A 13,673-nucleotide genomic window follows, 5' to 3' on the forward strand; every position below is an offset into this window, starting at 1 on the left:
TTGTCTTGTTGGATTGGATTAATTCAAAGACCTTGTCTTCAAGCTCTGAATTTCTTCCTTCTACTTGCTCAATTCTATTGCTGAGACTTTCCAGAGCATTTTGCATTTCTATAAGTGCATCCAGTGTTTCCTGAATTTTTGATTGTTTTTTCTTCATGCTATCCATTTCCTTGAATATTTCTCCCTTCACTTCTTGTATTTTTTTTTTGTATTTCCTTGCATTGGGCTTTACCTTTCTCTGGTGCCTCCCTGATCAGCTTAATAACTAACCTCCTGAATTCTTTTTCAGGTAAATCAGGGATTTCTTCTTCGTTTGGATCCATTGCTGGTGAGTTAATGTGATTTTGGGGTGTGTTACAGAGCCTTGTTTTGTCATATTACCAGAGTTGGTTTTCTGGTTCCTTTTCATTAGGGTAGTCTCTGTCAGAGGGAAGGTCTAGGGCTGAAGGCTGTTGTTCAGATTCTTTTGTCCCATGGGGTGTTCTCTTGATGTAGTATTCTCCCCCTTTTCCTACAGATGTGGCTTCCTGAGAGCTGAGCTGGAGATTGTCGTCACTCTTCTGGATTTAGCCACCCAGAAAATCTACCAGGCTCTGGGCTGGTATTGGGGGTTGTCTGCACAGAGTCCTGTGATGTGAACTGTCTGTGGACATCCCTCAGCCAAGGATACCAGCACCTGTTCTGGTGGAGGTGGCAGGGGGGGTGAAATGGACTCTGTGAGGGTTCTTAGCTTCGGTGGTTTGATGCTCTATTTTTGTGCTGGTTGGCCTCCTGCTGGGAGGTGGCACTTTCCAGAGAGCATCAGCTGTGGTATTATGGAGAGGAACCGGTAGTTGATGGGGCCCTAGAACTCCCAAGAGTATATGCCCTTTGTCTTCAGCTACCAGGGTAGAAAAGGAAGGCCCATCAGGTGGGGGCAGAGCTAGGCGTGTCTGAGCTGAGACTCTCCTTAGGCGGGTCTTTCTGTGGCTGCTGTGGGGGATTGAGGTGAGATTCCCCGGTCACTGGAGTCATGTACCTAAAAGGATTATGGCTGCCTCTGCTGAGTCATGTAGGTTGTAAGGGAAGTGGAGGAAAGTTGGCAGTCTCAGGCCTCACCCAGCTCCCACACAATCCAAGAGCCGGTCTCACTCCCCATATAACAGCACCAAGTCTGTTTCCAGGCAGTGGGCAAGCAGGGCTAACAACTTGCCCCAGGCTACCCACCTCCAAGCTGCATAAAGGCTTTAGTTTTTCCCCTGCCTGTGGAGTCTGCACTCCAGATTCACACCCTCCCCCGAGTTCTGGCCAGGAGGCTTCTAGACTAGCTCAAATTGTTACAAAATTCGGCTGGAGACTTCCTTCTCTCTGTGGTGTTTTCCCCAAGACTCTGGCCACCCTCTGAAAGGATCTCTATGATGTCAGGCAGGAACAGCCTGCTTAGGGACCCAGCAAGCTCCGAGGGCCTTTCCCGCTGCATCCTCTACCCCTGTATTTCATAAGGCTCTCTAAATTGACTCAGCTCCAGGTAAGGTAAGGATGTTCTCCCACAAACTAGACCTTCAGTTTCCCCAGTGGGGGTGTGTGTTCGGGAATGGAGGATCTCCCTTTCCCATTTCTGCAGTTTGGGCACTCACAGTATTTGGGATGTATCCTGTGTCCTGCAGGAGCAGTCTGCTTCTTTCAGAGGGTCTGTGGGTCCTCTTGGGATTCCTGATTTATTCTGTAGTCATTCTGGAGCTAAAATTCACAATGTGAGCCTCTGCATGCTGCTCTGTCCATCCAAGTCAGAGCTGCAATCTAGTCCTGCCTCCCGTCCACCATGATGATCCTTAATCCTCATTATTATTATTTTTGTCTCAATCTCATTCAGTTCTGCTCAGATCTTTGTTTCTTTTCTTCTGCTAGCTCTGGGTTTGGTTTGTTCTTGTTTTTCCAGTTCCTTGAGGTGCAACATCAGGTTGCAACTTTAAGATCTTTCTATATTTTAAAAAAATTTCTGCCTTGATTTCCTCATTTACCTAATGAACATTCAGGAGCAAGTTGTTTAGTTCCCATATATTTGTAGAGTTTTGAGAGTTCCTCTTGCTACTGATTTCTACTTTTATTCCACTATAATATGAAAAGATATTTGATGTGATTTAGATTTTTTTGAATTTGTTGAGATTTATGGCCAAACATATGATTTATTTTGGAGAATGTTCTATGCACAGAATGTCCCATGCACAAATGAGAAAAATGTGTATTTTGCAGTTGTTGCATAGAATGTTCTATAAATGTCTATTAGGTCCACTTGGTCTAAAGTCTAGTTTAAGTCCATAGTTTATTTGCTGATTTTCTGCCTTAATCATTGTCTAGTGCTGTCAGTAGGGTTTTGAAGTCTTCCCTTATTATTGTATTGCTGTCTATCTCTTTTCTTAGGTTAAGTAGTATTTGTTTTATAAATCTGGATTGTCCATTTTGGGATGCATATATTTTTAAGACAGCTATACCTTCTTCTTGTATTGAACCCTTTATCATTATATAATAAATTATTGTTGTTGATTTAAAATCTGCTTTATCTAACATAAGTATAGCTACTACTGCTCATTTTTGTTTTCTGTTTGCATGATGTATCTTTTTCCACTCCTTTGAGTTTATGTGTGTCTTTACCAAAGGGTGTCACTTGTGGGCAGAAAACGATTAGTTTCTTTTTTTTTTTAATCCAATTTGCCAGTCTATATCTTTAAGAGGAGTATTTAGGCCATTTATGTTCAAGGTTAATATTGATATATGAGGTTTTGTTCCCGTCATAATGTTATTACCTAGTTGCTTTGTTGTCTCAATTTACACTAAGATTTTTATATCTACATTTATAAATGAAATTAGCCTGTAATTTTTCTTTTCCATACTGTCCTTGTCAGGTGTTAGTATCAAGGGTATGCTGCCTCAAGAAATGAGTTGGGAAGTGTACTGAGTTGAATAGTGTTCACCCAGAAGCTGTGAGTGTGACATTTGGAAATAAGGTCTTTGCAGATGTCATCAAATTAAGATAAGGTCATGCTGGGTTAGGGTAGGCCTATTGAAGATCAGGAAAATTTAGACGTGGAAGAAAGGAAGCCATGTGATTAAAGTGAGACTGGAGTGATGCATCCATAGGCCAAGGATTCCTAACAACCATAAGAAGCTAGAAGAGGCAAGGAATGACTCTTCCCTAAAGAAAATAGAGGAAGAATGACCCTGCTGATATCATGATTACAAACTTCTATCCTCCAGAGCTATGAGAGAATAGATTTCTGTTGTTTTTAGCCATTTAGTTTGTGGCAATTTGTTATGGTGCTCTAGGAAACTAATAGAGAAAGTGTCCCCACTTTTTTGATTCTCTAAAATGTTTATGTAAAATTGGAATATTTTCCTTGACTTTACAGTAGACCTTGCCAATGGAGTCTTCTGGGTCAAGTATTTACTTGGTGAGATTTTTGATTACTGATTGAATTTCTTTAACGATTACAGAACTATTTGGGTTTTCTATTTCTTCTTGAGTTAATTTTGAGAAGTCATTTTTTACATGTTCATAATATTTTCATTATCTTTCTTTTTTCACTGTTATGATAACTTTGATTTATCTTGCATTTTACAGAAGTCTATGAATGATTTTTAAAAAGCACCTCCTTACCTCATATCACGTTTCTCTGACAGGTGTTAAAGTAGGCTATAAGTATGTCAACAGCTTGAGCATCAGTGTCTTGCAAGGATTTCAGACCAACCAACCACTAGCCAAAGAACTTGGCAGCTTTTTAATCTTGTTTTTAATACAATGGTATATCCACTCTGATGGCAAACCAGTCTAGCCACATCTCTACAACATGCTTTGAAAAATCAGTGATTAGCAAATTAGTTAGCTTTGGCACGGAGCTGTGCTCGCTTGCCCATGACAGTCTGAAAGCCGGTTTTGATACTGGCAATAGAACATCTAGAATGACAAGTTTCACACTGTAGGAAATAAAAGTTGCATGTCCTTCTGCAGGATTGTGTCCAGTGATCTGCATGTGTGACAAACAACACATTCCTTGATAAACCTTCGTAAGACATTTTCTATATGTTTCTGTTGGAATCTTCCTTTACAAGTTGCTTATTACCACCTATAGAACCACTTGTACCCAATTCAGCCAACAAAAATGCAAGTGTGCTGATGATGTAATAGTTTACAGATATCTGTAAAGTTGACAAAAGAAGTTTTCTTGGTTCCTACTCGGACGACCTGCGGAGGTTTCATAATGAATTTCTTTTTCTCCCCAGCAACCGTATCTGAATTCTTTTCCCTTATGATGTTGAACACATGATTCAGCAGCTCCTCTTACGTGTAGTCTCCTTCTGAGCCTACCCAAGCAGGGCCTGTCTGATTACTGAATGAGATACCATCATCTTTTTTGCTGTCTTCATCTTCTAGAGCTTCATCTTTTCCTAGTATTTCATCCTCATCTGGGTACTTGACAGTCTTCTTTTTCTTGCCAAGCATAATGTCAAGGTCATGCTCTGGTTCAGCTGGTCCTTGAACATCACTTACAATCTTAAGATCCTTTACATCTTCTTCAGCGTCATCAACATCAAACATCTTTTTTGTTTTTTTCTTTTTTCTTTTGATTAAAGAAGTTCTAGTCATCTAGATCATCAGAAGCATCTTTTTTCCTACTGTCCTCATCATCAGCTTCCAAATTTTTGTCCTCAGTTGGCTCTGGCTCCAGACTTTTGTTTCTGAAGGCTGCATTTCCTCTGTTTGGGTATCCCCTTCCTCATCTAACATAAAAGACTTCTTCTTCATCTTTTCTTCTTGCTCATAGTAGGATCAAAAATCATCTTGTCCCCAGACATGGATGCGGCTCCAGTGGGCTCAGCATGGACGAGATGTCAGACAGGTCACCCCCAGGCCCCGCAGCAGTGCTGCTCCTGCCAATACCTCTCCCACCACTGCACTAGGCTCTTGCATCAGACAAAGGGCCATTATCTTTCTTAAAGGCTATAGTATCTGCAATGATATCCCTTTCATCATTCTTCATATGCATTGTTTGTGCCTTATCTTCTCCTTCAATCTCTCCAGAGTTTGTGAATTGTATTAGTCTCAAAAAACTGACATTGTTGTTCCTCTTGATTCAAATGTTTTCTATTTCATTAATTTCTCCTCTTTATTATTTCCTTTCTTCTACTTGATTAGGGTATATTTTACTGTTAGTCAGTTCCTTTATATAAATACTTAACTCATTACATTTCAGCCTTTTTTCTTTTCTAATATATATTTTTAAAGCTATAAATTTCTTGGTAAGTTTTATTTGAGCTGCATCCCTCAAGTTTTATATTATGTTTGCATTGCCATTCAGTTCCCAATTTTTTCTAAATTCCATTATTTCTGTTTTTACTCAGAGGATATTGGAAATTAACTTCCAAACATATGAGAATTACTAGTTATATTTTGTTATTGATTTCTAGCTTAATTGCATTATTGTCAGATAATATATTCTTAATGAAATTTATTTAAATAAGATTTTATAATTCAGTATCTAGTCAATTTTTGTAAATGTTCCAGATGTATTTCAGAAGAATCTATATTCTCCCATTTTGGGGTGCATTGTTCTATGTACATGCATTAAGCCAAGTTTCATAATCCCTAATACTTTTTTAGAAGAATAATTTTTTCTGCCTCCGAACTCTAATTGCATTCTCTCATCTACCTTCTTTCTTACAAAGAAATATCAAGTTCTTTATCATTCTGATCACTCTTTCCATGCATCATTGTCATCATCTTGGGTGCCAAACCTTAAGTTTCCAAACAGTGAGTAAGCTATTTAATAACTGGTTAAGGTTTGGGACATTATATTAATCTCTTCCAGGCTCAAAATATCTTCTTACCTGTAAATGAGGATTGTAGGACTAACTGAGAATTAAAATAGAATGTGTTTAAAAATACTATTACTTTTATTATAATAAATAACCTACATGGTACTAGCACATAACAGGCAAGATAAATGGTAATATTATAATGATTCACATTTTTATATTTATTTATTGCCATGATTCTAACATCTGTGTCTTTTCAGGCTACCATTAACACACATTAAATTTCTCTGGCTACAGTAAGGTTGAATAGGCCCCCATATCCATGTGACTTTTGTTAAAGGGTATAATGTATTCATTAAGGAAAAGATGCCATATATACCATTGAATAAATCACCATTTCAAAATACTTTTGCCATATTTTGTCAATAATTTTGCATCTTCACACAATAACCCAATAAAACAGTGCCATTGTCACTGAGATGGGTGACTATCAGAAGAAAAATGAATTCTATTATAAGACTCTGTGTGAATTAAACAGTAACGTTTATTGACCATCTTCTGTGTATAGGTACTGTAGTAGAGGCTTTCAGATATGTTATCTCATTTAATGTCACAAAAACCCCTTAAAATAGATATTATTGTTCCTACTTTATAGATAGAGAAATTGAGGTTCAGGAGGTTAAAGAGATTTGCCCAAGCCCATATGTGGTGGAGATACATGCAATGCAGGTATATATCAGTAAGTGTATAACAGCCATCAAGTCTGGAACTAAATATACTCTAAAACCCCAATCCACTATAAAAGAGACTAAGCCCAAAGTCTTCTCTGGGTCTCTCTTGTAATTCCAGTCCCTTTCTCCACAATGTTTCTCATTCTCACTCAAGTCTGTCATTTCCATTACCTACACTAAGTTATTACTCACAAGCACAGCTAATGTAGTATTGGTCTCAGTCTGTGGTTGGATTCCAGAGATAGTGGGAAAGGGTTAGACTTAAGTTACCTGCAGAAAATTTGCCCTCTGCTCCACAAATCACAATGGCTTTTATGGTATGGTCTATTACAGCTTTCTGTAGTCCTTCTTTTACATCACGGAGTACGGCCGTACTAAAAGAAAACAAAATACACTAACTAAATTAGTCAGAATTAAATTCCTACCATTCAGAGTGTTTTCCTTTCCTAACAATGAAAAATTAAACACACACATAATGGATAAGAACTACAGATACTTCTCAATAAAGCTTCCAACAAATAATATATGTGTCTACTATGACTATTATATTTGTTCTACAAATAATATATGTGCCTATGATTAATTAAGCACTGAACAGATTAAATTAATCCACTTTTTAAAACTGTAATTTTCCTGCCCTGTGCTTTCACTTTGACCACTTAAAATTGGCACCAACCAATTTAAAAATATTATTACATGGCTTCCATATACTGTACAAGGAGTTATCCAATACTTGTACATAATTTATCATGTAAGGTGCACTAAGATGAGTGCTGTAACAAAGGTACAAAGAAAAAGTGATGTTGAAGTCGAGAAGGGTGAAATGACTTTCAATTTTTCATATTGGTAAAATATAAGAAAATTAAATGAGAAACAGTCTAGGAGCTGTGGCAGGGGCTGTGAGTTACCTCAAATATCCATTCCTCTCCGTCTTCTTCATAGTATTAAAACACCTGGTTTTTACTTGAATATATGTGATATGGTTTTGGCTCTTAATCCCCACCAAAACTTCATTTTGAATTGCAATCCCCACATATCAGGGAAAGATCTGGCGGGAGGTGACTGGATCATACCAATGGTTTGCCCCATGCTGTTGTTCTGTGAGGGAATTCTCAGGAGATCTAGTGGTTTATAAGTGGCAGTCTCCCCTGCACTCACGCCTCTCTCCTGCCACCTTGTGAAGAAGGTACTTGCTTCTCCTTTGCCTTCCGCCATGATTGTAAGTTTCCCCAGGCTTCCCCAGCCATGTGGAACTGGCAGTCAATTAAACCTCCCTCCTTTATAAATTACCCAATCTTGGGTATGTCTTTATAGCAATCTGAAAATGAAAATGGACTAATACAAAAATATGGTTGCCCAAAATAAAGACTACATTTTCCAGCCTGCTTTACAGTAAGGTCTGCACAAGGAACTAAGTTCTAGCCAATGGGATGGAAGCATATTTGGTATGTGCAACTTTTGGGAAGAGTTCTGAAAGATTTGGGTATGCTTTTCCCTTTTTCTTTCCTCCCTACTCCTGGCACCAATGATGGCTAGATCAGGAGCAGCCAGCTTGGATCAGGAGACAGAAGCTATGTATTGAGGATGGTAGAGCAAGAGATAGACAGAATAAATAATTGAGGCCCTTGTTGATTGTGGAGCAGCTGTATCATTCCAGGACACTGCCGCGAGAGAAATTAGCTTTTTATTGTCTAATTTACTATTATCTTGAGTATTCTGTCAGTGACAGCCAAGCATAATCTTAGATAAGAGATAAAAGCAAGATCGTGGAAAGATAGGGCATGTAGCAGATTTTGCCAAGTTTTAGTATATGAGGAAGTAATCCACAAAAGAGATAGCTAAAACCAAGACTGAATGAGTCTACCAATGGAAAAGAGAGCTGAGGGCAGATCCTCTGGATATATCTTCATTTAAGAAGTGGGAGAAGCTCAGCAGCGTGATTCAGCAAGTGAGCTCAAAGTCACAAAGACCAAGAGAGAAAATTTGTGAAGAAGGAGGGGATTAATAAGTACCAAGCAACCGAAGAGAATCTAGGGCAAGTGGTGAGGAACTGCTTAAAAGAAAAATCACAGAACCAGATTCCAATCAGTTTTGCCTTGGAATTCCAAGTATTCTGGGTAAAATCTCTGTTCTTTAGTATACAGGGTTAAAAATAAATTTTAAAACAAAACAAACAATAACAAACTTCTGTAAAGGCCAAATTGTTAAGACCAATAACTATGAGCTAAAAACCCAAGCAATAAAAAGGATACTTGCCCTTGTATATAATGGTTCCCTTTCACCTAATTACTTTTCACCTCTTAACCTAGATGAAACCAGACAAACCCTCTTGCCTTCAGCTGGTTAATTAGAAGCCAAATCTGATCACGAAAAGCAAATTCAGAACCATTATATAATTAAAAAATTCAAAAGGCACACATTTCCTTCTGAATAAACAATGCCTACAAAATTAGCCAAAATTAGCTCAATCAGTGCCACTGAGGAGAAGAAACCAGCTTTTCCTATTTCAACCAATCTTCCTTTTTTATTTATGCTCATAATTTTGCAAATATCAAAAACAGGAAAAAAATGAAAATAGCTATAACAGATACACACTTTACTAGATTCAGGCTGACAGAGAGAGTCACAGCAATGTAAAGGCCGCAGAGGTTACGAAATTATTTTTCCTGTTAATACTGTCAGGCATAAGGAAATAGAATCTGGAGTAGAGACAGCATTTCATGACTACTGACCAAAACTCTTCAGCTTCTTTGACTATAGGAGGTCTTTCTTTTTTTTTCAGACAGTTTTTTTTTTTTTTTTAACCAAACGTCATCCAATCAAGTTTGTGGCTTGTGACCAGGATTTTTTCAAAGGACAAGAAGAGAAAATAGACTGTATCAAACAATACACCAAGTAAGGATAGGTTTTGTTTTAGAAAACTGTTTTCAGTTACGTGTTTGTATGTAAGTGTATCTTGAATTGCTATGTAAAAACGTGAGCTTTCTTAGTCTGTGGATTACAGTAAAGCAATAGTGTGAAAGCCATTGTTCTGGGAGACAGGCCTATTAATCAGGCCTGTCCTACGCTTATAAAGGGGGCTGGTGTTTATCTGAATGGAAGCAAACATGGCTGCTAAACTAGCAATGAAAGATTTAAACTATTTGTTTTGGGGAAAAAATTTACATATATGTGTGTGTGTGTACGTGTGTGTGTTACACTCAAGTAAGAATCTCTCAATCAGCTAGGAAGATACAACTTCCCATATAAAATTAGAAATAGGAAGGGGAAAAGGAAGAAAGGGAGGAAAGAAAGAAAAGTGTAATAAAAAAATTGAGGAATCTGTTAAACTTGAGGAACTCTTAGGATGTACATTTCTACCTAAAAAAAGTTCAGAAGACAGACGAAAAAGGGCAGAGAAGTACTTATTCCCAAGTGGAGAATATCTTCTTGATGAAACTGAAGTGGGTCCTGAGTAGCAGGGCCTGTTGTCAGGGGCTTGAATAGGTCTTCTGACTAATAGGAATGATAACTAACATCTATTAAATGCCACTTTATAATTTCCAGCTGATTTAAACTTCACAACTTTATGAGGTAGGCCCTAACATTTCTCCTGCAAAGGGGCTGGGGGTGGCACAGGCAGTTGCATGGGTGGGCAGGGAGAGCAGGTTAAATTCCAGAAACATTTAAAACAGTTGTCAGAGGCTGGGCACGTGGCTCACGCCTGTAATCCCAGCACTTTGGGAGGCCAAGGTGGGTGGATCACGAGGTCAGGAGATTGAGACCATCCTGGCCACCATGGTGAAACCCTGTCTCTACTAAAATACAAAAAATTAGCTGGGTCTGGTGGTGCACACCTGTAGGCCCAGCTACTCAGTACGCTGAGGCAGGGGAATCACTTGAACCTGGGAGGCAGAGGTTGCAGTGAGCCGAGATCACACCACTGCACTCCAGCCTGGTGACAGAGCAAGACTCCGTCCAAAACAAACAAATAAACTAAAAAAAAAAAAAAAACGAACAGTTGTCAGAAAACATTCCTAGTCATGGGTATTAGAGTATGGAACTTTTCCCCCTAAGGTCCTAGTATCTAGCAATTCTAATCAGTATATAGACCAGTCCAAAATGGACAAGTAATCAAATTACTTACATTTTTCTTTGTCAAAACCAACATAACAGATATTTTGCTTTTTATTCTGGGAATGGCAAGTTAGTAGACATGTCATCCTTATGTGATTTTAGTCCTGCATTTTTTTGGCATTATTAAATGTAATAATTCACATTGAATTAATATTAATACTAATGATAAATCAAATCTGATGACAGTAGGATTTTTAAATTGTATTAAAATTAGCAGGTCTTCTCATTTCAGTCTCTTTGCTTCAGCAGTATGTGATAAGAATTTTGACTAAAGACCTTTCTCTCTATGCTTTATATATTCTTGGTAAATTATGATTTCCACTAATCTTATTCCCTGTGGATAGGTAATTCTTTTTCAAGGCTGATGTATAACTACTTTTTTAAAGAGATGTAGAATGACCAAACCGAATAACTTCATTACTTTTCAAAAAAGCAACATTGATCTCACTTTTCAATGTTTTAAGTGCACCACACAAGGCAAATACTTCCCAGTGAGAAAAAGAAGACAAGGTGCAGTTTTTCAGAAAATGCTATTACATAGGCTTAGTCTGATGTGAGTCTTCCTCGGAAGCACCAAAGTCCTGAGGTTCAAACAAATCAGGAGAAATAATTTTGCGTTTCTGGACCAGGGCACAATTCTGCTTTAATCACTGCGCTGGCATTAGTGGGACTTTTATTATTATTTTTAAATGTTAAACCATTTTACTGCCCTATTCCTAAAGCCTTTAGCCAAACATTGTAAGGGCAGCCTGGACTCAAAGTTGGGGAGTGAGGTTGGATCAAAGTTCAACATCGAACTAAGTTAAGACCTTTGGATTAGAAAGTCGACCTGCAAAGCCAAAGTTGCAAGTAAGCAGGAGGACTCTGCATGAAGGAACAGGTCAAGGCCAACTCCCTGAGTGCTGATCTGTCTCAGCCTCAGTTTCTTTATCAGCAAAACGGGGACGAGAGTTCTCTACGAAGATTAACCAAGCTAATCTAGGTTAAAAAAAAAAAAAAAGAAAGAAAGAAAGAAAAGAAAAGAAAGAAAAAGAAAAAGAAAAAAAAGGGCTCCTGGCATGTACCAGTTGCTCAACTCGGAGTGTCCTTCTCGGTTTAAACCAGCGGGGGAGAGTCAAAGCCTCCGGAGCCGGAGGGCGGGTAAGGCCCGCACGGTCCCCGGGCTGGAGGCGACCGAGCACGTTACCTGATCGCGTTGACCGGCGGGTTTCGGAGGCGGATCAGCGCCAAGGCGTTGTGCAGCCGCGTATACTCGGCCATGTTTCTTCTATTACCGAGGGCACCTCTGCCTCTCGCCGCCAGGCAAAGCCACTTTTCCGGGCGCGCCCGGCCGCCCCCAGAGGAGGGACGCCGACTGGGCCAATGCGAGCCGGGGCGCCGCCTCCCGCCGCGCCTCTTCCCACCCAGCCCTCCTCTCCAGAGACCCCACCCCGCGCTCTCCAGACGCTTGTCGCTTTCTCTTTATTGACTCCCAAGCTGCTCCCACCACAAGGTACAGCAAGGAGAATGATGGAAACAGGTGTAATTGCCGGCAAGTGGAAGTTTGCAACCCCTTGGCCCATAGGGGCTGGCTACTGAGGACAAGTTCTGAGTTCGCTGAGTCGGGCAAGCTGTCCGCATCGCGGTATTCATCTTCATGATCTTTCTGAACCAGGGACAGATACCTGGGGCCCTGACAGTTATGTGATATTGATACACATCTGGAACACATAAAATACACATTGTTCATTTCACCTAAATGAGTAGGGTACTAATGAAACAGCCTTTGCAAAAATTCTAACACTGAGAAGATTATGGCAGTGAAAGAGATCTGATTTAACCAACTCCATCTTGCCTTTAGCTGCCCTTAATTATTCCTGAGCTCAGGCCAAGTTAACTTCGGGAGACATTTAGTTTATAGTTTAAATGATAATAGCTATTCCTCAAAACTCGACTGCCTTTGTAAAGCTAACTGAGAGACCACCAGGCTAGGAGGATAGAGGAGTGTGAATTCTGTCTGCTAAGGTGTAGACAGAGACCATTGCCAGCAATTACTCCGGAGGCCACCAAACAGACAACCCCCATTTACTCCTGCAGATAACATCGCTATTGTAGAACCTAAGTTTGGCCTTTTGAGGCATTTTTTCAGGATTTTTGCATGCCTGACACTGATGGCTCCACCTGGACCAGTCCACCTCTCCTGTGGCCCCACCCATAAGCAACTCAGCACAAGAGGATAACTTCAACCCCCTATGATTTCATTTCCAACCCAATCAGTCAGCACTTTCCATACTCTAGCCCCTGCCCACCAAACTACCTTTGAAAAACCCCTAACCTACTAGCCTTCAATGAGATTGATTTGAGTAATAACTCCATCTCCCATGTGGCGTGGCCAGCCTCACATCAATTAAATTCTTTCCTTACTGCAATACTGTAGACTTCCTGAATTGATTTTGTTTGTGCAGCAGGCAGGAAGAACTCATCCAGTGATTAACATCAACTAAATACTTATATAACATTGTTACTAGAGGAGGGTCTGGACTGCAAGTTGTCCAGGTTCTTGGTGTTTTGAACAAAGAATTGGACAAAACACACAAACAAAGCAAGGAAAAAACAAAGCAACAGAAGCGTATATTTATTGAAAACGAAAAGACACTCCACAGGGTGGGAGTAGGCTGGAGAAAGAGGTTCAAGGGACCTTGTTACAGAATTTTCTGGGGTTTCAATACCCTCTAGAGGTTTCCCATTCGTTACTGGCCCTATGTAAATGAAGAGGGCCAAGTAAAGTTTCAAAGTCATTTACTCAGTGTACACCCTATGTAAATGAAGAGAATATTTCCTGTCATAGCTGAAGTGTTTCCATCATTTGATTTAGTTCTAGGAAGTCTTTATGTTCCCTGCCTCCAGGCCATATTCTCCTGCCTCAACATCACTTTTTTTTTTTTTTTTTGAGACAGAGTCTCGCTCTGTCACCCAGCCTGGAGTACAGTGGCGCGATCTTGGCTCACTGCAAGCTCCGCCTCCCAGATTCATGCCATTCTCCTGCGCCAACCTCCT

At 39.7% G+C, this 13,673-nt stretch overlaps 1 protein-coding gene and 1 pseudogene across 2 annotated transcripts in view; both read right to left on the bottom strand.

The window, feature by feature from the left end:
- Positions 1-11,956, bottom strand: part of LOC105480141 (enoyl-CoA hydratase and 3-hydroxyacyl CoA dehydrogenase) — a 71,094-nt gene extending 59,138 nt beyond the window's left edge. Inside the window, exons 1-2 of one of the 2 annotated variants that reach the window (XM_011738650.2) lie at positions 11,824-11,956; positions 6,792-6,895 (exon numbers count right to left, since the gene is read on the bottom strand). In XM_011738650.2, coding sequence (XP_011736952.2) covers positions 6,792-6,895; positions 11,824-11,897 — 178 coding nt within the window. In that variant the 5' untranslated portion in view covers positions 11,898-11,956. The remainder of the gene's footprint in view (positions 1-6,791; positions 6,896-11,823) is intronic. The other variant, XM_011738652.2, reaches the window with a different exon arrangement.
- Positions 1,900-6,781, bottom strand: LOC105480140 (eukaryotic translation initiation factor 2 subunit 2 pseudogene; annotated as a pseudogene).
- Positions 11,957-13,673: the final 1,717 nt, after the last annotated feature.

This window comes from Macaca nemestrina, chromosome 2, assembly GCF_043159975.1.
Source record: "Macaca nemestrina isolate mMacNem1 chromosome 2, mMacNem.hap1, whole genome shotgun sequence".
NCBI lineage: Eukaryota > Metazoa > Chordata > Mammalia > Primates > Cercopithecidae > Macaca > Macaca nemestrina.